This window comes from Ambystoma mexicanum, chromosome 6q (assembly GCF_040938575.1).
Source record: "Ambystoma mexicanum isolate Mex_15411 chromosome 6q, UKY_AmexF1_1, whole genome shotgun sequence".
Taxonomy (NCBI): domain Eukaryota; kingdom Metazoa; phylum Chordata; class Amphibia; order Caudata; family Ambystomatidae; genus Ambystoma; species Ambystoma mexicanum.
This window is the reverse complement of record NC_090937.1, coordinates 1,354,824,663-1,354,849,589: the sequence shown is the minus strand read 5'-3', so window position 1 is coordinate 1,354,849,589 and position 24,927 is coordinate 1,354,824,663. Positions and strand designations below refer to the sequence as shown.

General features: G+C 42.7%; 1 protein-coding gene across 1 annotated transcript in view; it reads right to left on the bottom strand.

Moving 5' to 3' along the window:
* STK32B (serine/threonine kinase 32B) overlaps nucleotides 1-24,927 on the bottom strand; it is a 2,582,157-nt gene that overhangs the window by 1,138,712 nt on the left and 1,418,518 nt on the right. Inside the window, exon 6 of the mRNA XM_069631970.1 lies at nucleotides 20,477-20,566. Coding sequence (XP_069488071.1) covers nucleotides 20,477-20,566 — 90 coding nt within the window. The remainder of the gene's footprint in view (nucleotides 1-20,476; nucleotides 20,567-24,927) is intronic.

Here is a 24,927-nt window from a genome sequence, read left to right as displayed (position 1 = left end):
AGTACATGTAAAGGTAGATTTTTATCTTGATTGGCCTGCTCAATTAGTGTGTTTAGTATGAAGATATTATCTACCGTTGCACATCCTTTTCTGAAGCCCGTTTGGGCTTTGTCTAGTATGTTCTCACTAGCAATCCACTTATTGATTTCCTTTAATATTATAGAACAGAAAATCTTGCTAGTGACATCGGTAAGGGCTATTAGTCTATAATTCTCAGGAAGATTGTGTAAACCACTCTTAAAAATAGGTATGATATTAGAAGTCTTCCTGGAATTAGGCATCCTTCCCGTATCGATCATTTTTTGGTACATTGTTAATTGGATATCCGCCAAGATTTCCGGATTTTCTTTTAGAATGATATTGCATAGACCATCGGGTCCCGGGGCTCAAGAACGCTTTAGCTTCTTAATTATTAACACAATATCTTCCCTGCATATATTGGTTATAGGACAAATATCAAGCTTTAAAGATTCTCCTTTAAACTATTTTTTAGGAAGTTTACCCAAGTATAGCTGTCAATAGGAATTAACAGCTCTGGGTTACCTGCATTGTTCATGTTTCTAAAGCAGGCCCAGAACTTCCTAGCATCACCTTCATTTAATATTCGAACCATAGATTGCCAGGTGGCATTCTTCTCTGATGTCCAATAGTGTTTGATCGAATTAGAATATTTATTGCAAATCTCCCTTCTGCCTTTTTGACTTGCTTCAGGACTCAAGCATAGCTTATTAAATTGTCTCAGATTTCTTTGCTTCTCCCTTTTCATATCCCTTATGTTTTTATCAAACAGTCTGCTATGACTGACCTCATTCTTCCGGGGACACACCTTCCCTGGAGTTGGCATCAGAAAAGAGAGATGGTTAGATAACCAGGCTACTATATTGTCCACAGAGGCATAGAGAAACTGTTCTGGATCAATTGTTTCACACCACCTTTTGGCTTTGGCCAAGTTCGTATCAGACCATAGAATTCTGGTGCCATTACTACAGCTGTATACCTCGCCCACTGCCTCTCTTACAGGAGGTGCTATGTGCAATTCCATTCTACTTTGCAGAAGATAATGGTCGCTAAAAATATTATTCAGAGTTTCAAAGCTTTTAGTTTGATCAAACATGTTATCGCTTAGTCCAGTGTAGAGGAAAAAGACGTTGTTAGTCCATGTAACATTGTTGGGGGATTTATAACAGCTGCTTCCATTTAGCCGCCTTAATGTATTTTCACTGATGAAAGTTCTCCAAATAGCTGCTTTAGTTAATAAGCCCATATCGTCTGTTAGTAGATTAGCATTGAGGTCACCTCCAAGTATGATATTCAGTTCTCCTCCTGCCATAGATTGATTAGCCAGAGCATTGAATATTATCTGTTGGATCTCAAAAGGTTTGAGAAAGTCCTGGGGGATCGTATATATTAACCAACAAGATTTTACAATTACTGGGCATATCGACCACCACCATCAACACATTTGAATTAGTTGGAGACAATATACACTCTTGTGCATTTAGTCTATTAGAGACTAGGATAGTAAGGCCTCCAAACGGGTAGCCCTTTTCTCCTTTTTTTGCTGGATTATGATACGATTTAAAACCATCAAACACAGCACCCTTCAAAAGTCATGTTTCCTGTAAAAAAAACAATTAGTTCATCCTTTATTAAACCAAAAGAACCATTTTCAGCAAAAAGGTGGGCATGGCCCCTAGTGTTCCAAGATATAATGGTAGAGTCTAATCATTCTCCATTAGATACTGGAGGCAAAAAGGAACATAGCCATTCCCAATCAGACTTATTTATATCATTGCCCTTCTTAGGTTCTCTTGGCTGTTGAACATTTTTAGCGCTTTTATTATATACAGATTTACTATCTTGGCATCCTGCCTCACTTTCTTTAGCGTCCAGAAAATAACCATTGCTCCTTAGTTCTTCCTTGTGTTCTCTCACAAAATTTACCATCGCCTCAGAGTAGCAGTGAATGTGACTATAGTTGCCCTTGCAGGGCTCCTCAAATTTAAAGTCCCCACATTTCAATATTCTTAATTGCAATTGCTGGTGTAGGGATTCTAGCAGCACTCCCCTATTAATGACAGTGGAATTTATTTTATTTGTACGTGAGATGGTGAAAACCTTTTTTTTGTTTTTTTTTGTTGCATGGGTCCATTTGAGGTCTGTACCTTATTTGACCTAGTAGACTTTGCCTCTGTTTTTCATGGCATTGCCCAGTTTTCTTGAGCTTTCTTGGAAAATTTCACCTTTGATTTTGTAATGGGCAGTGATATATCTATCGAGTCCACCTCACTCTAACTGCTATTCATAGATGAATCATCGGTGCCAATGACTGAGCCATCGCTACTATCCTCACTCTTGGATTCCTCTGGTTGTTTATTAGCCTGCTTACTGGAGCTAATTTTTTTCTTTCTTATCAGTTTCAATCACCCAAGAAGTAAGAGTGCCCTTTTTTTCACCACTCATTTTTTCTGCACGTTTTCTTGCATTTCTGGCCGCCTTTTTTCTCTCTCTTTTTGTACGGTTCTTCTTTGCTACTTTTGTTACATTTTCCTTATCGACCAGTATGATCTCATCCTTTGCTGTGTTTTGTATTTCTCCGTTTCTCTTTTGTTTCTCTCTTCTTGACAGAGGAGCACCATTCTCGCTCTCTTCCTCGCTCCCAGCCAATATTAATACCAAAGTGGATTCTAGATTGACTTGACATGTTTCTTTAGTTGTGGTTTTAATGTTGAGGCTTCCGATCTTAGATTGGCTTCTTTCTGATTGTTTGACATATTATCCTTAACCAATTATTTTAAGACTTCTGCATTACTCCTAGTTTGAGCAGCCATGGTATAGCAAAGCCTTAGTAGTATTTAAGTGCAAAACTTGTAGCCGTATTATGGGCACCCAGATCTTTGAATTTAGAGTCAATATTACATTTACCACAGTGATGGTTTGGGCTTGATGCTACACAATCCTGAACCACACTAGTATCTTCATTTGTTGCATCTGCCAATCCAGACAAACGAGGGGAGCATGAGAGTCTTTCCATATTTGTTTTTGGTATGCTATTTATAGAGATGTCCTCAATATTGCGTTCTTGCCGGCCCCAAATTCCCAGACCTCTCTAAATGCGGGATTTGGCCCTCCAGACTGTAGCATGATTTAATAGAGAGTTATTGTTATCAAACTCTGCTGGGATGGTTATCTCATCTCTCATGATAGAGGTGTTTACAAGTAGTTCAGAATGGATTTGCACCGTCACAGTCTGTTCCACAAAAAAATCTGTGATCTTTTTTCCCTTATCAGTAGTAGCTTGAGGGCTTTTGTCATTTTTAGCCAAGGGATTATCCTTATTTGTAGGTTTTTTGTTGGATTTAGAATTTTTCAATTTACTCCTGAGCTTCATTGTGTCAATCAAGCCGTGTATCCTGTACACGGCATCTGCTACAACCCGGTGGTCTGATTGCTCAGGAAGAAAAAAAAGAAAAGAAAGGAAAGGAAAAGTGCTGGCTCAAAGAAAAAGTTCCCAGTCATCAGCATTCACTTATATGGCGCTTCCTGGATTCACGTGATCAACGAGTATTTACTCCCGCAGTCTCACTGAATCCACAGGCTGTGTGTATTATTGGTTTTGATTTTCATTACGTATATGGTTTTAGTCCTTATGAAATCTCATTGGGAAATTGATAGAGCAGAGTATGCCGTAGCCCACAGCCAAAACAGCCAAAACTGTATTTACAGTTATAGCGCCCTTGGCTCCACTAGTGGGCTATATCACTAGTATACTAGGTTGGAGGTGGTAAGTGAGAGGACTTCTCAGTGTCTTTAGCACCCTTCACCTGGGAAGCGATAAGGGAAGAAAACACAATTATTACTACTCAGTATCACTTAGTGTCTGCCCCACACAATCTCTGCGAAAATCTAGGGTATAAACAAAATGAGTCTGGTCTAGGTGACTGGACTAAACATGCCAATCTCACATTAGCTTCATTATTCAGAGGAATATAAATCACTATTATCTGCCTTCAGGCAGACCTGTGGGACACAGACAGAGACTCGGTACCAATTGCATATGCAGAGCAGCGCACTGCAGCTAGTGGGCGGGCGAGCAACTTCTTGCAGACTCATTGCATGCCTCACCTCTCACCTCTCACCTCTCTCCTCTCCTCACCTCAGTGTTAATAAGGTGACAGGTACCCGCCAGACTTTCGGGCGCACGTATGCCTCCGCTCTCCATGCTTTCACTGTCTCTGCTTGTGGCTCAGAGCTCAGGGAGCACTCCAAAATAGAAAGCTCTCCTGCACCTTCGGACGGCTCGGTGGACTAGAGGAAAGAACCTAGATCCTAGCGTGACGTGACTGTGAAGCCACACCAGCTGAGATCGCTGAGTTCGCTCCAGCAAGATTCACAGGATTCACACTGGCCGCTTCCAACAGTCTCCTCACCTCATGCTCACCTCTATATGACAGGAATAAGATAATTCTGAAAATACCACAAAGCAAGATACTACTATAATTACCACCAATACAAGCTAACAAGGTATGGTCACTAAAATAGTGTGATATCAGACCCATTCTAAATGTAAGACTAGTTTACCACCAAATTACTGCCAATATGTTTACGGTGAGAAAATACTGCAAAATCCTGAATTTACCCCAATAAAACAAAATCTCCTACAAATCGCAGTGGGGGAGGGGCACTCACATCAGGGATGTCCAAAGCTATATCTTGATCTTCCCATAAACCTTCTAATAATCCCACTGGTCAAATCTGGAGATTGAAATCTCCCACTACTAATATCATACTGCTGAAGCTTTTTCCCCCTTGGGTGGTATTCAAGGAATCCCTTAGACAGGTGTTTTTTTCTTTTTTCAGACACATGTAATAACCTGAGAACTACTCGCCCTATTACACGGACCAGAAACATTTCTTGTATTCATACACCAAAAACAACAACTGGAATATAATTGGCTGTTTACAGACCCTTTATTCACACAATTTATAGGCATACAGATAAGTATTGGAATACATGCGTTTGGTTATACATAAACACACAGACAAGGATAGTTAGTTACAAAGGGTCTACATCATTGTGAGTGTAGTTGTAGGAGAAAACATCATCTCAGCCAGGACGACACTACCCAGTCCCAAGGCAGGTAGGCAGAGAGATCACACGTACTAATGGCATCTGGAGCGGAGCGTCCTCCCTCTCTGCGAGACTTCATTAGCCAGGGTGCCAATTCTATGTCCTCATCAGGACACCTCTCTTCTTATGGGGGACAAATCCTTGCCCCTGATAGGTTGCAAACTGCCCCCTGCTGAAGGACAGGCAGAAGGTATGAGGGACAAAAAGAGGACGGAAGTGGAAAAACCCAGCTTGTCCCACTCGCACTCGTTCCCAGCACCCATTACCAATGCACCTGCACATTTCTGACTCCCTTCTGTGCTCGTCCTTCAGCGAACAATACAAAAAATATCTTTCATAGTGAGCTCCTCTGTTTCATAATATAATATTGCAACCGATGCATAATTCATGTCTGCCTTCTAACTGATCTCAGAGAAACGCAGATTTTCATTGTGGTTTGGAAGTGAATGTTCAAAATGGCTGCACACCGGCGCCATGTTTTAGCTCATTTTCGCACATGCATTACAACAGAACGGTGTCGCCATGCCTAATTTGGAGGAGAGCCTATTATAGATGTTAAACAAATCTATGAATTCATTGTCACCAGTTAACCATTGTAAGTCTTCTGTGCCTGTTTGCTGAACCACCACCATCCATCCCAAGCTAACCTCCATACAGATCATCAGGCCGCAACTCAGTCTAACCTTTGGCCCTTTTGTAGCATACACATGAAATATGTGATACTCTTGAAGGAGCACCGGTTTGGGGGTCCACGTATCCTGTAACAATATTATGTTGAAACTTCTCATAAAAGCACACTAATAGGCATCACCTAAGAGTCTGTTCAGACTGGCTACATTCCAAGACCCCAAGATAAAATCCCCAACCCCCTTAGCTGGGCTACTGTCCCCCACTCCCAGTCACCAAAAATCTTCTGTATCGCTTGATTGTCTAACTTTTTGTGTTATGGGTTCCTTCTCCCTCATCTTGTGTCCTATTAGGGCTAGAGTGTTCACCCTGTTGCCGGTGTAATCTCTTCCCCTGTTGCTGATATTATCACCCACCCCCAGGAGTTGTAAGAACTCTGGGTATCTTAGAACAACCAAGGATTTCCCCACTGACAGGACCCTGCGATCTATACTCAATAGCGCCTCTACTTGTGCCCACGATTGAAGGAACACCTGTATTTAATCAAAATGGGAGTTTGGTATCCTACCCATTTGACAGAACATTATATCATCTCTAATTACCAACAAAAAACCTTTTGTATGCTTGGTCCAGTAGATGCATTTATTCTTAAGACTCTCCTGGTCCTCATATATTCCATGCCCCATGTGGGGTTTATTAGTAATAATAACTGAAGGGCATGGGTGTATTTAGACCATTCCTTATTTGATCATAACCTAAAGGTTTGTTCAAGACTATTTGGCCTGTTAGTGGGGGAACCTATTCAGCTTGCATTCTTTTTTGTGCACAGTCCATGTTACTACTGAGGTGAGGTGTTATAATTCCGCCCGTTCCAAGGTTTATGTTTCCCTTTCCAATAGTGGCCATGTTGCTCACAGGTATAGCTTGCGGTACCATATTTTGAATTTGTGGTTTCTCTTTTACTCTATCGGTTTCACCACTACAATAGGTCCTAATTCTTGCTGCCTATACAAATTCAACCGCCTTACTTTTAATCTCTTTAATTTCCACTGATACCTCTTTCAGCTATTTTACTAATTTAGTAATGATGATCTCTTCCAACTCCATAATTAATTCTTTCACGAATAGTCTTTAGTGGTTAGGTTCTGAATTGGCTATCCCCGCTCTATATCACTTGTGTCTGTGTGTCCACTGTTTGTGAGTTAGCAGGGCCTGGTTTCTGCAAATGTCTTTGCACTACCACTTTCTCACTCCCCTTAGTTGCTGACCTCGTTTTGCATCGTACCCCCAACTTGTAGGCCTCTTGGTCTCTTGCTCCGTTGTTGGTTTCGGATAGGTTAGCCTGAGGAGTGAGGTGCATCAACATGGTTGCTGGGGATGAGAGGGGCCCATAACGGTCAGACAGCACTATTGAGGGTGCTATTTCGTACACGTCCAGTCCACCAGTCTCTTTCTCACCTCTTTCTTTCACGGATTACTCATGGTCTCTAACTGTGATTTAACTAAATTGGCAGTGACTTCCTCGCTCAGTCCCTAAATAGTATTTGATGCTTGGTTATTTTGGTGGTATATTTATATAATATTAACGTCTCAGGCTTCTAAGGCTATATCATGATTGGTAACTGGGAACTGGTCGTCTTTCCCTCCTACTTGCACTGGCTATTGTACAACTTTGAAAGGTGCTGATCTGTCGACCTTAGCATTGCATCTACTTGCCCTGGCCAGGGATTTTGTTTTTAACACTGGTTCCAGATCACAGAAATCTATTAAATCTACACAATATGAAAAGCTAGCTACTAAAACATTTAAACGTGTGATATAATGTAAGAGCGTGCAATGCAGTGGCAGGGCAGATGTGCAGACCGAGGTTTGCATTGCCACTGTTCCAAGCTGAAGCAATTTGGGTCAGGTCCTTCTAGTCCGTTTAGCAGTTGACCACCCAATGGACTCAAGCTGCTGTAGTTATTAGAGTATGGTGTTTTGGATTTGCTTAGCCACGTGGGGAAAACCTTAGACTTACCACTCCAGGGCCCCTGGAAAAAACAGTGATTGGACTCAGACAGGCAAAACAATCACACTTGGACCATTAGGTATGGTGAAACATATTAGTACCGGCAAAGGCACAAGCAGAATGAAAGAGCCATTCTGATTGGCCCTCGCCGAGTCATTACCATACCGGGAATCCCTCTGTCGGGATTCCACGGCCTTTGTCCCCGGCAGGGGGTGTGGCAGCCCCTCAGCCATTGAGGATGCTCAAAGAAGGACCATCCCCGCTCTGAGCCTCCCCGTGGCTGAGAGGCTGCCTACGCCCCCCGCTGGGTACGGTGGTATGGCTGTTTTCTCCCACCTCCCTGCCCTCCCCACCCCACTTACCTTCTATCCCTTGGTCCCTGGTGGTGGACGATGGAAGCCTCATGCAATGTGGAGGCTTTCATCGTCCCCGGCCGGGCCCTTCCACTCCAATCCGCCCTCCCAACCGCACTTACCTTCTTTTTTTTTCGGGAGCGGAGGCGCTGGAATCGCTTCTGTTTCCAGCGCGTCCGCTCCTGATGGCTGCCATGGAAAGGGAAAACGGACTCCGTTTTCCCTTTTCCGGTGGCCATTTTCTTTGTCGTTTTTTTTTTTTTTACAGAAATGACGCAGCGTTTCGGGACAAAACACATGGGCCTATAACTATGGGCCCCATGGCATTACCTAAGTCAGTAATGCCCCCACCGCTTGGGGCCTATTGCTTTATAAATGGTTAATTATAGGCCCTTTATTCACACCAATACACATATATTCAGATATAAAAGCATATAGAAAGAAAGTTCATCACCGTTAGCAATGTAGCAGAAGACACTTTCATCTTGGCCCGTACAACACTCCTTAGTCCCAGAGCAGGTAGGCAAAGAGATCACACACACTAACGGTGTCTGGAGCGGAGCGTCCTCCCTCTCAATGGAACTGTATCACCTGGGGTCCAGATTCTAACTAACTTTACTGAGGAATAACCACTTCTCTTTATGGGGCATAACCCCGCCCTTCTCGGTTATGACTGCCCTCGGCCGAAGAGCAGATAACAAGTGGAAGGGGCAAAGAGTGGAAAAAAACAGATTCCCACACCTCACATTCTCTCAGTACCCCTTATCACTGCACCTGCAGTGCGCTCTGACTCCCTCTCAGTCTTGTCCTTCAGTGGACAATACAATTACTATTCCCCACAGTTGCCCACTCAGCAACAGTATTTATGTGACCTTGCTTCGCCTTCACTGCCAGGATGCATGTTTATTATGCCGAGCTCATGAAAAGACCTTGGCTTTCACTACGGTGATGGGAGATGAATGTCCAAGATGGCTGCGCACCGGCGCCATATTGTTTTAGCTTGTATTTTGCATAAGCATACATATGGTAAATTGGCATTTTCTTAATATTTATTTTTTGTGCAAACTGAGGAATGAGGCTAAACTGATGTGTCCCTGCCCGCTGCTGCACAAACTTTACAGTTCTCAGGAGTGATGCACACTGCATCGGCTCGAGGGGCACCCAGAATCCGACCCCCCCCTCGCTCCCTGAGACCTGGGCCTTGATGGGCAAACAGTCCCCCTGCCCGCCCTGCACTGCCCAATTGACAGCAGGATTTATTTCCCAATCCAGAACTTATACCGGGGGTCCAATTTAGCCACTCACACCTAAAGACAGTCTTACTTTTTGTGGTTCCATGGTTAATGTGTCTGCCCTTTTTGATTCCTTCTTCCTCTTCCCTCTTCCTCTTCCCTTCTCAGCCTCTTTTCCTGCGTTCTTGTAGATGAGCTTCTGCTTTTTCTGCCAACACTATGCCCGTCACATTGCCGCAGGCTTACACGCTCCGGGTCTAGGCTGGGAGTTTTAAGGGTTGGGGTGTGGCTTCACCAGAATACTGCAGACAGTAAAGAAATCATGATGCCATGTAGCACCAACACCACATCCATCACACTGCCGTGGGCTTAACCACGCCAGTTCTAGGCGGGGGTTTTAAGGGCTGGGGGTGTGGGTTCACCAGAAGACTGCAGACAGCAAAGAAGTCCAAACATCATGTGGCGCCAACACTGTTCGCTTCACACCACAGTGGGCTTTACCGCTCCAGGTCTTTCTGTGGGATTTTAAGAGCTGGGGGCGTGACTTCACCAGAAGACTGCAGACCGCAAAGAAATCCTAACATCATGCAGTGCCAACACTGTGCCCTTCACAGTTCTGTGTGATTCCCCATTCCAGGTCTAGGCAGGGGGTTTTAAGGGTTGGGGTATGGCTTCACCAGAAGACTGCAGACAGCAAAGAGATCATAACACCATGCAGCACCAACACTACGCTCATCACACCCCTGTGGGCTTCACCGCTCCCGGTCTAGGCAGGGGATTTCAAGGGCAGATAGTAAAGAAGTCCTAACAGCATGCAGCGCCAACACCGCAGCCTTCCACATCGCCTCAGGCTTCCGTAGAATACCTTGCATGTGCTAATGCTTATAACATGAATTAACACTGCATTTAAGAGTAGGCCCGAATCCTTGCAGGCTGCATCAAAGACACAGAATGACCATGCCCCATTTCCGGCTTCAGTATCACATTCCAATTTCCAGGCATTGTAGGGAACAAGTATGTACACCCACATATAAATGTATCTTGCTAGGCCTTTGAACAATTAGGTAGGAATGCAAGCAGCCAAATGGGAGAAGGGCTTCAGCCCAGTACATACTCATGGGAGCCGGGGCTGGGGTCTTGAGCTGCCAAAACATGAACTGAGATTTAGGGCACTGGCGCCCTCCAAGATGATGGTCATTCATTTGAACTAGCAGATGCACAGGAGAAAGTCTCTTAAATCCTTCATGAATTGGATGGATTAGTGGAACAATAGGTCTATCTCCAGGGTGGGGTAACTGATCCAGGGGGTTCAGAGAACTGCAAAGTCTGTGATTTGTACCAGGGAGAGCAAAGTGGTATGCCAAAGTTATAAATCTGCAAAGGAGAGGCACGGTGGGGGAAACTGCATGTCTGGGATGAAAAAAGAGTTGCTTGTCTGCAGGACCAGGCTTTCCTCGAAGTTATCTGCTAAGTTCATGTTGACGACCAGGTGCATATCACGTGGTTAGGAGCCAGGATAGGGCTATGTCTTTTATGTTTAACCCATTACGTTGCCGAGCTTCGAGGTGAAGAGGCCATGACCCATGTGTGGAGAAGATGGAGAAGACGACACAGCCAATTGGAGAAGGGTCCATATGTAACCATTTGCATGTAAACAGGCAGTAGTCAATGAGGATGGGGGATAAATGCTGTTTACGGAATACGTCATGAATGACGATTTGTATGTTTATAAGATGAATTTCACTCTAATGACAAGAGAGAGCTCTGCGGCAGTGGACTTTTAATACCCTGTCACTGTTTTCTTTTTGTAAACAAAATAAAGCTCTTGTTCTTTTCGAAAAAGTGTGTACCTAGACGTTTTCCCTACCAGGTTGTCTTTTCTATGTCTGGTTGTTGTGGAGTCACCCTAAACCACACCAAAATCGCCAATGTGTGTGCTTAATGTGTACCCTTCCAGGTTGTGCCCAATGTAATAAAATAATTCTTCAAAAATTAGAGGTAGTCAATAGTCCACATCAATTGTATAGACAAAGGGCCTCATTACACGGATGGCGGTGGACCAAGGTGCTAATAGCACAAAATACCGTAAAATAGTAATAGTAAAATACCGGCACCGCCTTGGCGGAAAGGGGAATTACCGCCCTATTCCAAGGTTGGTGGGGCGGTAATTCCCCCTTCCCCCATTGCCCTTCCCCATTCCCATTTTTGCCCCATAGGGCATAATGGGAATGGGGAAGGTGCTAATTACGGCACCGCAAATTGCGGTACCGTAATTAGCTCCCTGGTCCCTTTGCAGGTTGGTTTTTAACGCCTGCAAAAAGCAGGCGTTAAATTCCCCAACCCGCAAAGGGACCTCGTGGTAAGGCGGTAAGGGTTTACCGGTACGCCTACTGTGTAATGAGGCCCAAAGTATAAGTCGTGGCATGTAACTTTTTTTTTTTTTTTTTTTTTTTTTTTTCCTTTTTTATTTTGTTTTTGATGCTAACGCATCTTTACAAAATTAGATTACAACACTTACAGCCAATTACATTTCACATTTATACATATTGTTTGAGAACTAGCATTTGTATAAAGCAGGCATTTATATTCCCTTACTATTGCTTAATCACAAACATATTCTTTACTTAAACAGATGCGACCAAACTCGTCGCGTCATAAAAACACATCGGACCTAAAAACATAAAAACGCAAAAGCACAGGGACTCAACAACAGCCTCAAAATGTCCTAACCACACAATTACCATCAACACAGAGAAAAAAGTGCGGACTCAATTATTTTCGCCAATCGCACCGTTGCCAGAATTATGGAATTACTAGAGCCCCACATACAACGGGTCCAAATTAATTCTCTTTCCATATGGGTATTAGTAGTACTAAATGCTGAAATGTTTTTAACTCTTGCCATTTCAAAAGTTGTACAGAACAAAAAAAGGTGTTTCAGAGTCTCCGTGCATTCAGGTTTTTTACAAAATCTGCATCTAATATCAACCTCTTCTCTATCTCTAGTGCCCCAATACTTAGTTCTTACTTTCGTGTGCAATAAGTCGAGTCGAAAACGCATGTAATCTGAACGAGTTTCCGCACTCGGAATAAGCACAAGATATTGCTGTCGAGGCACCTGAGCGTGCCTAAAACGTGCATATTCAGAGAAAGAAGAATAACTCGATATTTGAGTACAAGTCTCTGCCCAGTCATTCAAAAAAACACGCTTATGTGCAATGTGAAATCTGCTTTGAAGATCTTCAGCAGAGATATTAATACTTTCAAGGACAGCCAAAGTACGCTGCTTAAAGTCAGCAATAGATCGCGGCTGCGATGCTTTTAGCATATGACAGAAGTCCTCATACAGAGAGTTTTCCTCTGGGAAACTCATTTTCAGATAAGTTTTCAGAAGACGCCATTTATATCGTGCTGCCAGTGAGTTTAGACCTAGCTCATGACGCAGTATTGGTTCGGAAGAGAAGAAGGGAGACATAGTGTTGTTTTCCATAGCTTGGCTTGCAGTCTATTCAAAAACCTCGCTAAGTCATTTAAATTCATATCTAAACCGTAAAGAATGATAGATTCAACTTTTTTTGAATAAAATTCAAATAGTGGACTCAAAGAAAATTTACAAAGTTTACGACAGATAATTCGCATTTGATTCTGCAAAGGTATCACTTTTTCTGCAATCGCACGTTGCCAAAAGAGTGCAGATGAATTATTTGACAGATTATATCCCAAATAGATTATCTGGCCTGCACGTTGAATGATAGAAGACTCTAAGTGCCACTGAAACTTCCGAATCTTTTTTTTCGAGGAAAGTATCAGGATATTTGATTTTGAGGGGTTTATAGTGAGATTATTTTTCCTACAATACAACAGAAATGTCTCTAATTTATTTTGCAGCCCAGATTGCGTGCTGTCAAATAGTAATATATCATCGGCATACGCCAACCACGAGAGATGAATCTTTCCGAACTTTACAGAATAAGATTTAGAGGAATCCCAAATACCTTCAATGTCATGGAGGTATAAGTTAAAAAGCACTGCTGCAAGATTACAACCCTGTTTAACGCCAATTGCCGTTGGAATAGAATCTGTTAGAGTACCTTTACTTGAAATGCGCACTCTAATGGAAGTGTGTTGGTGCAAAAGAGCAATGAGAGCTACCAAACTTTGTGGAAAATTAAGATTTATCATTTTTTTCCACAACCTATTACGAATTACAGAATCAAATGCTGATGATAAGTCGAGTGATGCAATAAAAATCGGACCATGTGCAAAATTATGAGCCCCCGCAAGTAAATGAGCAAGGACAGAAGCATTCAGCTGAGTCCCCATATTTTTTCTAAAACCCGTCTGAACTTTATTTAAGACTTTATCTGTTTTGATATGTTTCTCCACTTCATTAAGTAGAAGAAGGGCAAAAAGCTTGGCAGCGACATCAATAAGGGCAATTGGCCTAAAGGAATTGGGATCGGTGCAGGGTCCTTTTTTGTGTATGGGAATGATTATCGACTTAACCCAGGAATTTGGAAGAGCTTTGGATGAAAAAATGGATCTAAATATCCTCAAAAAGACATTGGCCCAAAAAATAGGGTCATCTTTTATGACACATGGCGGTAAGCCATCAGGGCCAGCACACTTCGACGGTTTCAGCTTCTCAATTGCTACTATGACATCGTTGAGCACCCACGGACAGTGCTCGGGTATATATTTCAATAGATATGACATATCTTCGTCACAGAAACTCGTTGGGAGACTATATTTCTGTTCAAAGAATGAAAACCATGTATTACCATCAATTGCAGGTTCCATATGGGCTATGTTTGAATTGTCTGGTGTTCTAAGCATTTTCCAAATATCACGAATATTGTGATTACATAAAAGCTGGACCATATTTTGATTGTTAGATAGATGAAAAGCACACCGAGTAGCCTTTATCTTACATTTATATGACCTGAGCACCTTCTTTTTTGCGCACAAAGCCAAACTCCTTTGCTTGGTCTCAAATTCTTTTTTTAGAGCACGTAATGCAATGTTCTTTTCAGATTTCAATTTCGACAGTTTATTTGACAATATATTAAAAGGATGTGACTTCTGGATATGGTTCACAGCTTCATCCGCGAGTTGCTTAAGATGAAACTGAATCATCTGCATATTCCATTCGAGGATTGTGCCACGCGACGTGTCACAAACACACATGTCGGGCCACCAGTCACGATTGACTAAAAAAGTCAAACGACGACAAATGGACTTGTTCCAACGAATAGAAATCATCGATCTATCGCCCTGGACCAAAGCTAACAAATGGGCCCTATCAAATAGCTCAGTTGTCCCTGACAACGTGCATTCTAAGATGGCATGGTCTCCATAGGGCAGAATAGATGGATTTACCAGAGAAAGCAAACCCGAAAGCTTCTTGGAGCTCACTATGTAGTCAATGGTCGAAGAGGCATTGCCCCTGTGCCAAGTGCAAGATGATTTAGATTGACTAAAGTTGATAACACACAATTGCCAACTAGACAAAAAGTTGCTCCAACTTAAGCCATTCTGATACGAAGTTTTAAAATGTTGCGAAGATTCCAAAGGAATGGAGCTCTTAGATGATGCATCTAAGTAGGAATTAAAGTCGCCACCAATCAATAACTCTATCGTTGGTTGTATCTGAAAAAATTCTAAAAGCGAATCATTCAACATATTGATAGCATTCCCAAGAGGGAGAGATTGAGGATTCCAATACAATGATATCAGCAACATCCTTCTTGGCACACCCACATTAAAGGTAACATCCACCAAAAGAAAAAGTTGGGTCGCAAATGTATGATTTATTACAAATCTAAGATCATTATTGAGTAGAATGGCTATTCCACCTACAGGCCGACCAGACACCGAACGAGCAGCACCTTGTTGTACAACCGTAAAGCCGTCCACATGTAAGTCGTGAACACACATGGTTTCTTGTAACAGCAAGATTGAAGGTAAAGCGTTCGTGTGCCTATCTAGAAACCATTTTGAAATATTATGAAAACCGCAGCTGTTCCATGAGCAAATGGAGAGACTTTCACATTATGACGGAACTATGGACCTTCCACCTGAGGAAGGTGGATTCGTCGGAGGGGCTGCAATAGGCAGATTCACCAATCTTCCATTCAATACAGCAGTCAGTGAAGCTAAATGGGCTAAAATTTGTGCATTCTCACTACAGACAGCTGGGGAACTTTCCACACTGGGCTCCTGTTTCTTCACCACAGGCAATCTATATTCCAAGAATTTCATAGCTATTTCCACAGAGTGGAAGGCTTGTAGTTCAAGTCCCAAAAACAATAAATCGGATTTATGTTCCCAAATCAGTCTCGCAATAATCGGAGATACTACTTTGCACAACATCCGATTGTTATTCTCCAAGGGTAATTTAATCCAATCTACATCATGTGAGACCAGATTACGTAAGGAGGGAATTTTGTATAGGGCATTCATCAAAAAACCTCGATTGATGGGGGTCGTGCCATTAATCTTAGGGTTACTAATCCATCCAATAAGTATCTGATTCTCTTCAGAGATATCATTAAATTCGTGTAAGCTCTTGTCAGGTATAGAGCTTAGAGTTGCGGACTGCCCATTTATAGCAGAATATATGGATATAGGAAGCCCTCCTTGCTGTTCAGCAGGGGCAGCAGATATAGGTGCCAGGCCCAATGTGGGCAGTACCATCTTAGCCATGTTATCAACAGGTACTGCTACATGCGCCAAATTCGGTACTATCGGCAAGTGTTCAAGAGCATCTGGCCTCACAACACCAGCTCCGTGACAAGTCTCGAATGAAGGCTGAGAAGGAGGCTGAAAACTACAAGGAGCAGGCTTAGAAAACATTGCCTGCCCCAAAGATATGGAAGATGCATCATCAACACTTGAGGCAGGCATCTTCTCAGTTAACACTGTGTGACAAACAGCTTTTTTATTCTCAATCATAGGAAAAAACTTATTCAAGTTTGTTTGGCTGATAGCAACAGATGTAGGTTCTACCACAGTACTGGGGTTGCATACAGAAATGTGTCTGTCATCTACCTTCTGCAGCAGAGACGAGACCTTATTTACACTGTTAGTACACTCAAATTTACTCTTAGGAATTTTTTTAAGATCTTTAATTTGTAATGCAAATTGACTCTCGTCAGTTAGTTGACTTGCATAGATTTGAAGATCTGCTTCTCCAATATGTAAAGTAGTCGGAGAGCCGAGAGTCACTACCTCCTTAGAAGCATCATTCTGTGTAACATATTCTGTGGTGGAGATGTTAGAGGCACCATTCTTGTTTTTATTTGCTTTGTTTTTTCGTTTTACTGCTCTCTGGAATGCCTTCTTCATTTTACGGGACGCATGATATGTGTGATTATTCAATTCATTTTCTTCGGCTACTACCTGCAAGTCGGTAGATTCGATGATATTCGTAAGAGCCGACGGACTGTCAGGCGTAATCTGGTCTGTCATACATGTAGGCGAACTGATGCAAGGCTCACACATATCTAACTTAAAAAGCTTAGAATTATACATAATATTTTCAATTTGCAATAATCTTTCATGGTGTAATTTAGCGAGATCTGCAAGTTCTGTAGGCGGAGCAGTCACACTAGGCTGACCGTCAACCGCCGCTTGGGCTACCGCAGATGCAAATGAAGTAGGCATACCATGTAATAGGAGCGAGGCATTAATTGTTTGAGTGCTTTGAGAGGTAAGAACCTGCGGAGCAGGAGAAGAGAACACATTCCTCCTTACAAGTTCCATCATACGCTCTGGACATCTTACATGTAAATTATGACAGGATTCTTGAGCCAACATAAAACCCTCAATCTTGGCCAGATGCAATGAATTTGCCACAACAGAGTCTTTCAAATCTTTTAGAAGTACGTGAGTAAGTTCGTGGCCTTTATCAAGCAGATTGAGAATTCGTGTCAGAACAGGAAAAGATTGTAATTCCTGTTCTGATTGAGACACCAAATTTCCCATATTGGGAATAGGAGAGCTTGAGGTGTGGGGAAAGGCATGCTCCAAAGGCGAAGCCTGAAAGAGCTGTGTAGCGGGAGGTGTCACCCTAAGGGCTTCTTCAGAATTGGATATCCCAGGTGAACGCAAACCACCCGGAAGATTACCACACATATTAGCGAAACCCTTGGGCACTTCCCTGCTACTAAGAGACACATCCATATTATATGAGGGTAACGGATGAAAATGTACTTGATCATGCAGGCCACACGACACTGCCACTGGAGTTGATGGTCCCAAAGATAAACTAATGCGTCTTTCTAAAGCATCGATTATCCCAGGTGCTAACATTGATATGTCAGAAATCGGTGGATAAGATTTCCCCGTCTCATCTGCAAAAGCTACCACCGATACATTGTCCTCGTTGGCAGATTTCAAAGTAAAAAGGGGAAATGCATTAGGGGGCGCTGCGGACTCATACAGTGGAGTGCCATTACTAGGAGGCCCTGAGCCTTGCAATATCACGTTTGAAACATCATCAGTGCAGGTTATATCAACACATGTAGGCAAGTGATTTTCATTTAAAGTCAGTGGATACTCCATGTTTGCAAGAGACTTTGTAATGCTTCTCAAACATTTACCACTTCTTAAAGTCGACAGTGTGTCCTTCACGTCACTCATTGCCTAACTCGAACTAATACAGCAAAACAAATAGATAAACTGCTTCAACACACTTGCAGTACTACACTTACAAACCTACATCCAAAACGTATGCCATACACACACCAAAACACGACCCCCGCCGCACCCCGCTCCACGCACCGCGAACAGCAAACAGCCCTTTGCAGTCCTTCGCGAGTGCGCAACGCGTGTGCGCTGAGGGTCCGTGTAGAAATAGGCACAAAAAAAAGAGGCGTTTCCAATTCAAGCGAAAGGAAACGTGTCACCAGTTACCTATAATATAAAATGTAAAGTGTATTAATAACTGGAAAGTGTCCTAGAGAGCACCAGCCCCTAAATACACAATTCTCCAGGCACGAATTCCAAGGTATCAATTAAAGCACCTGAAGCCGCGGAAGACAGGCACAAGCGGTGTTGCGCGAAAAGACTTCCTCCAGCGTGAAGTCGACGTGCGCACCCACAGCAGTAAATGAGAAAGTGATCGATGTCCAGCAGAGTCCAATGAGCGGCAGAGCGGGCGGCAGAACGAGGGACCAGCAAACAGCCCTTTGCAGTCCTTCGCGAGTGCGCAACGCGTGTGCGCTGAGGGTCCGTGTAGAAATAGGCACAAAAAAAAGAGGCGTTTCCAATTCAAGCGAAAGGAAACGTGTCACCAGTTACCTGAAGCCGCGGAAGACAGGCACAAGCGGTGTTGCGCGAAAAGACTTCCTCCAGCGTGAAGTCGACGTGCGCACCCACAGCAGTAAATGAGAAAGTGATCGATGTCCAGCAGAGTCCAATGAGCGGCAGAGCGGGCGGCAGAACGAGGGACCAGCAAACAGCCCTTTGCAGTCCTTCGCGAGTGCATGTAACTCTATATGTGTCAACCAGCCACAGCACACCTAAACCAATTAAAAAAGTCAGAATCCAAAATAGTTGAAAGTATTGACTCTGTCTGAGTGATTCTTAGAAGCAACCTCGACACAGACCAGGGTTTAGTGAATGGAGCAATGGGTACAGTCATACAAGTTGATATCCTTTGTGTCATTGTCAAAGGTGACAAACCACAAAAAACTCAAAAATCCCCACACATCAGGACGTTTCCTTCTTTTAAAAATATGTATACTTCTTCTGTTGTACACACTGTAACAATTCAGAATTCTCGAGGGCTAACACATAGGCAATAACGTATTTAAGGATGTCATGAGTTAGCTGGTACTCTCACGTGTTTGTGCACTGGCTCACTGGTCTATTTGTACTAAACTTTGATACAATGTAAAAACAGAAATGCCTTGCATTCTAAAGTATAAAATAATTTACTTTGAACACTCCAGACTTGGGGACATACCACAGTACCTGAAAAGTGTAACCTTCCAAAAGACTACTTGTAAAGCATGACACCTCATCAGAGGTTACTATAGTACGCCTTCAAAAAAACAAATCACACATACTCCAACCAGAGCACACTCCACATCTGCTCGACCCTTTACATTTCAGAACATCACTGAAGTCCTTTTTTATGTTGCTGTCAATCTACTGTTTCATTGTCACAGATTGTAAATAATATATTCTTGCATAACTCAGCACAGATATGTGCTGTGCACACTCGCCTGCTCTGAAAAGTAACAACGAATCCTGACACGAATAACAGTGTATCCGGGATAACAGACTGAACTGATAGATTTTCAGCAATTCTTAAATTCACTTTTAACTCAGAATTCGCGTGTACATATTATAATTTGTAGAGAAGACATCATTTCTGTAATTATAGTTCTGGACATTGCATACTTTTATAAACATACATGTAGTCTCTACAGTCAGGACACTTTTCCAAACACGCTGTCAGCATGTATCTATAGTAAACTGTGCTATTAAATAAACATAAATAAACATATGTTGCTCATCTTGCAATTCAAAGATTATTTCAACTATAACAATAGCCACACATATGCAATGTGTAACACTAATGCTTCTGGGATAAATGGCAGATGGATTAAAAAAAAACAAAAAAACTTTACATATAGAAGAATATAACTGCTATTTTCAATCAAGTGGCAGAGACAAAGAGAGAGAGAGAGAGAGGGAGACAGAGAGAGGGTGAGAAAGGAACTCTGCCAACAGGACATGGGCGGCACTTTGAATAGAACCCGAAGCCAAAAAAAATGCTTTTTAATTCAAGAAAACACTTTAGTTAGGTGAAAGTTTAGTTAAAACAGTTAAATAAAACAACCCCACTGAAATTCAGGAAAACATAACAATGTGCTATCATTTAGCTTTCGTCTTTTGAGTAGAAAAAGCCAACCAATCAAATGCTATATATTTGTATTATCAAGAAAAGCGATGCGTAGGTTATTGAGAACAAATGAAACAAACAGTTACCTAATGATCTGAGAGACCAGTTTGTTCCCTGGGTCTGTTCTCTAATTTATGGCATACTTTCCCTTAGGCAACATTGATAATTGCAATGAATACATTGGATGCAAAAAGGTTAAACACATACCCATGTAGGGCTTAGTGCCAGCCATGGAAGAAGCTTTTTCGGATCCCTTCACGACAGTCGCTATATTGAAGTCAGTTATATGAACATGTCCTAAAAGAAATAGGGTATTGCCTGTAACTTCAACATGTTTTCTTTTTCCAAATGCAAACAGTATGTCTATGATCAGATGTAAATACATGTCACAACTTTAACATGTACCCAACCTTCAAAACATTCACACATTATATGCAGATACCAAATCAACCCAAGATAGGGCAGATCCATGAAGTACAATTATATTTCAGCCATGGGTGAATATGTAAAGACGGGTATTACTACATAACACACTAGATCAATTGCAAAGTTCTTAACTCGCCTTGACATGAGAAACATTTCTGCTCCTAAAAGCAGTGTTTGAAATGGTTGGATCATTTCAAAGATCATGTAGTAGTTTCAAACATGTGCAAATTGGCTGCTTAAAATGTGCTTTTAAGGTTGGAATATAATTTGAAGCATTATATCTGAACAAATACACCTTGACTTTAGTCACCACATTCAATTTTATTTTTTAAATACACATGCTCGCATTTTTTTAAACTACTACAACTATTTCAAAGGTTTTCATAGCATTTTAGCACTCATAAAAAGCATCCTGTTTTGAAAATTGTGTGAGATATTTGTGCAACCCAAATACGCTTTTCTACGTGAAATGTGTACAGAGAATGCTGGGTCTGGACCATTTGCTCATATTCGATTGGGGCAAAGATTAAGACGTGAGTTTTGCAGGACCAACCGCATTTCACAATGTGATGTTTTATTTTTCTTGTCAACCCACTGGATTCACATTCCCCCAGGAAACGTCGAACCAGGCGCAGATGAAGCTGCAAAAGAGTCGATGGCCGTGTATGTGTAACCTACAGGAAAGCACTGGAGTGTTGCTTTAGTTGAATAGGCGGTATTGGCGGCTAGAGTAGAAGTTACAATCCTGGGAGCCAATCAGGAGACACACCTTCAAGTTATTGCACTCTTGTGTGGCTCTTAATCCTGATGACGCTCAGAACTTAAAGTGCTGTGCCAGATCTGATCTGCTGCCCACTCCCTCCCACTGTTCCCCTTGAAACTCTGCCAACCTCTTTAGGAGAGCCCCCACTGCCTGGATCCTGCCCCCTATTGATTCGCTTGCACCAATCATTTCACCCACTTAATTCACCTGAACAGCCAGACCTGAGGCCACAATACAAATAACATACTTCAAAACTAAGACAGCCAAGCATGCATTACTTGCTAGTCACATTAGAATGTTTGTATACTACCTTTTGGAAGTTTAGTCCCGCATGTGACCAATGTATCTGGATGCTAGCAGCCTAATTGCAATAAGGGATTTTTTGAGCTGTGCATTTATGCTCAATTAGCACATGGATTATTGACTGCCCTCAAACCAATTTAAATGCTCTTAATGAATTCAAAACTAGTGTTATTGACTCTATTCCGAACATTCTGACTTCGAAGCAGACAAGGAAACAACTGAAAGAATTTCTAGATCACAGAAAAAAAACGAATCACTACATGAACAAATATCTCTATCAAAGGCTGCGCTGAGGTATTTAAAGGCAGTATATATTTGACCTCTTTTGAGTGTAACACATTAATGTAGGAACAATTCTAATCTAAACACATGGTCAATGGTGCTCACTCCTTTAGGGAAGCCTGCTTGCAGATGGCTGAATGAGCATGTGTCTATAACCCAATTTTCCAATTTGGGCAGCAAAGTGTTTCCAAATATATTGCTACTGGCATCCAACAATGAAATCGGACGGCAATTTGCTGTGATGCCAGAGTGACCCTTTTTGAAGATCAAACTATTTCTGTGCATTGTTATCTTAATTTCTTCATTACTGTTTTAAGCATGGCACTGAATAAAAGCAACAGGCAGGGGGCCAATTTGATGGGTTCACTCACATAGTGATCCACTGGGATATGGTCTGTGCCTGAAGCCTTACCGCTAGCTACCATATTAATAGCTGTAAAAATACCGTAAATTCCAGGGGTGTTATATCAGAACCACATCCATAGGTACTAAAACGTCCTTCAGGAGACAGTGTGTGAAACAAGGTCTACTCTCCTTGTAAAGAGAAGTGAAATGGGTGAACCATATGTTTGCAGGGAAGTTACACCTAATAGCTTGCATACCGTCAGTGACTATTTTCCAAAAACCTTTGGTATCCTTATCATTGCTAGCCTTTTCTAGGGCATCCCAATTCTTGCGAGATATTTGCCTTTTTTTCCATCTATCAGTCATTTATATTCGGTTTTAATTATTTTACCCACATCCTCTCCATTGTTTTTAGGCCTTTACAGCCCTCACTAGTTTTGCTTTCATATGCCTGCACTCCCCATCATACCAGACCTCTTTTGGCACCTAGTGTGTTGCAGCTGGTTTCACTGGTTTAGTGAAGAAAGGAGACAGAGCGGATGAAATGGCTCGGTCTGTGTTTACAACTAGATAGGGTCTTTAACGTATGGTTCTAGGAGCTGCACAAGATCAGGCGTGCGCCGGCCTACCGAAGTAAGGCCCCGAAAGAAGGCTCCTGTCCTGAGCCTCCATTTTCATCAGCCCCTCCATCGGAGCAGTAGCTCACAGGCTTCATCTGTGCACTGGAGCAGCTATGAATATTACTGACATCAGGATGCATAGGTAAGCTGCTGTGCCCTATTACTACGTGCTAGCAAGCCCTTCTTCAGCATCCTTGATCCGCCTGCGAAACTGTCTAATTCCGACTTCGCTAATCAGAACATAACATAGTTTGTGCAATCCCGCATTATCAGCGTTCTACGACTGTTTCACAACCACTACCCCATTTCATAGTGGAAGCATGTGCCTGCTCTAAAATGGCCACTGCTTTCTTTGTGTAGGCTATCACAGCCTGGATTACTGGCTACTGCCCTGTGCCTCCGGATTGGCTACTGTGGGTTATTTTGTCCAATCGTGCCACGCCGGCAGGAGTGCGCTGGCCTACTGAAGTAAGGCCCCGAAAGAAGGCTTCTGTCCTGAGCCTGTCAAGAGCTGACAGAGCCCAGGCCGCAAAACTATACTCAATTTTTGCCTCATCGTGAAGTCACTCCAACATGCACGGACGTATTGTGCATCATTTCCCTAAGTCCGCTTAACTGGTAAGCCACACACGATTATGCCTCAGCCGGTGCTAATAACTGCTGAACGCATTTGTTTGCTCCCGCCGGTGCCTGAACCTCTCACTAGCCTTACATACATCTCCCTCTACCTTCTAACCCATAGGTGTTTGTAGTACGGCCATCCGACTTTCCGTGATGCGCACGACTTGTTTAGAGCACTACGCATGCTCGTCTACTGCCTAAATTGCTCTTCATACTCCATCTACAGAATTACCGGTCCAACTGTGTATGATCCATGGCTCTTGATTATTCATTTTATGCAAGACCTGCTTTAGTACTATGCAAACTCATTTACTGCTTAATGTAAATCTCGCTCCAGCTATAGACCTACTGACCTAATTGTGTATGATTTATGCTAACTCTATCCTCATGCTCATCTGCTGACTGTTGTGCTCTGTCCTCACATCCTATTGACTCTGCCTCACACATATCCTCATTGCGGATTGTTATTCGTGACACCTGCTACGTGCACCTATTGCTTATTAACTTGTCGCAGCTCTGACACGCGGAGCTTCTGCCTTAACTGCTTGCTCTTGGAGTTTTATCTGTTTTGACCCATCAGGCCCTTCCACCCCTCCTGCATTCAGTGCATTGCCCTGTTATTCGTTCATGTTTACTACTTCGTACATCACATTGATCTACTGCCCTGCGACTGTGTAAACAGCCTCTTACACTAGCCTCCCACTCCCAGGTGGGATTTGGTGCCGCTATGCCCGTTTAGCACATTTGATCCTTATTATTATCCGCCTGATTGCATGCTGCTTACTTACTGCGCTGCAATTCGCACCACTCTTGCACTCCTATGTTAACGCCTGCCATCAGCCTGGTGTACTTAGACCTCTGTGATTTGTGATGTGATGTGCAGACCGCACATTACTAGCCATTCAGTGCCCACTGCCTTACGCTGTGCTGTACCCTGCCCTCCTACCAACACATACCATTTGTGGTTATTCTCTGTATTTAGTGATCAGCACCTCGTTAAGTTGCCTCCCACAACCCCCAGGTGACTGGTACCTATTAAAGCAGCAGCCCCCCCTCCAATTGTTGCCTTCACCCTTGTGGATTGCCCTATGTGCACTGCTCAGCTAACGCACCGCGGCACCTTAAATCTGGTCATTCCCGCCATTTAGACATTATACTTTGTACTCATTCACTGCTGCTAAACACGTCATACTATGCTCCTTCTTGAATTAGCAGCCTCCCCGCTGGTATTTTCCCATTACAAGAGCGTCTCATCACCAGTTTCTCCCTCTTCTAGGATTCGCACAAATTCTCTGTTA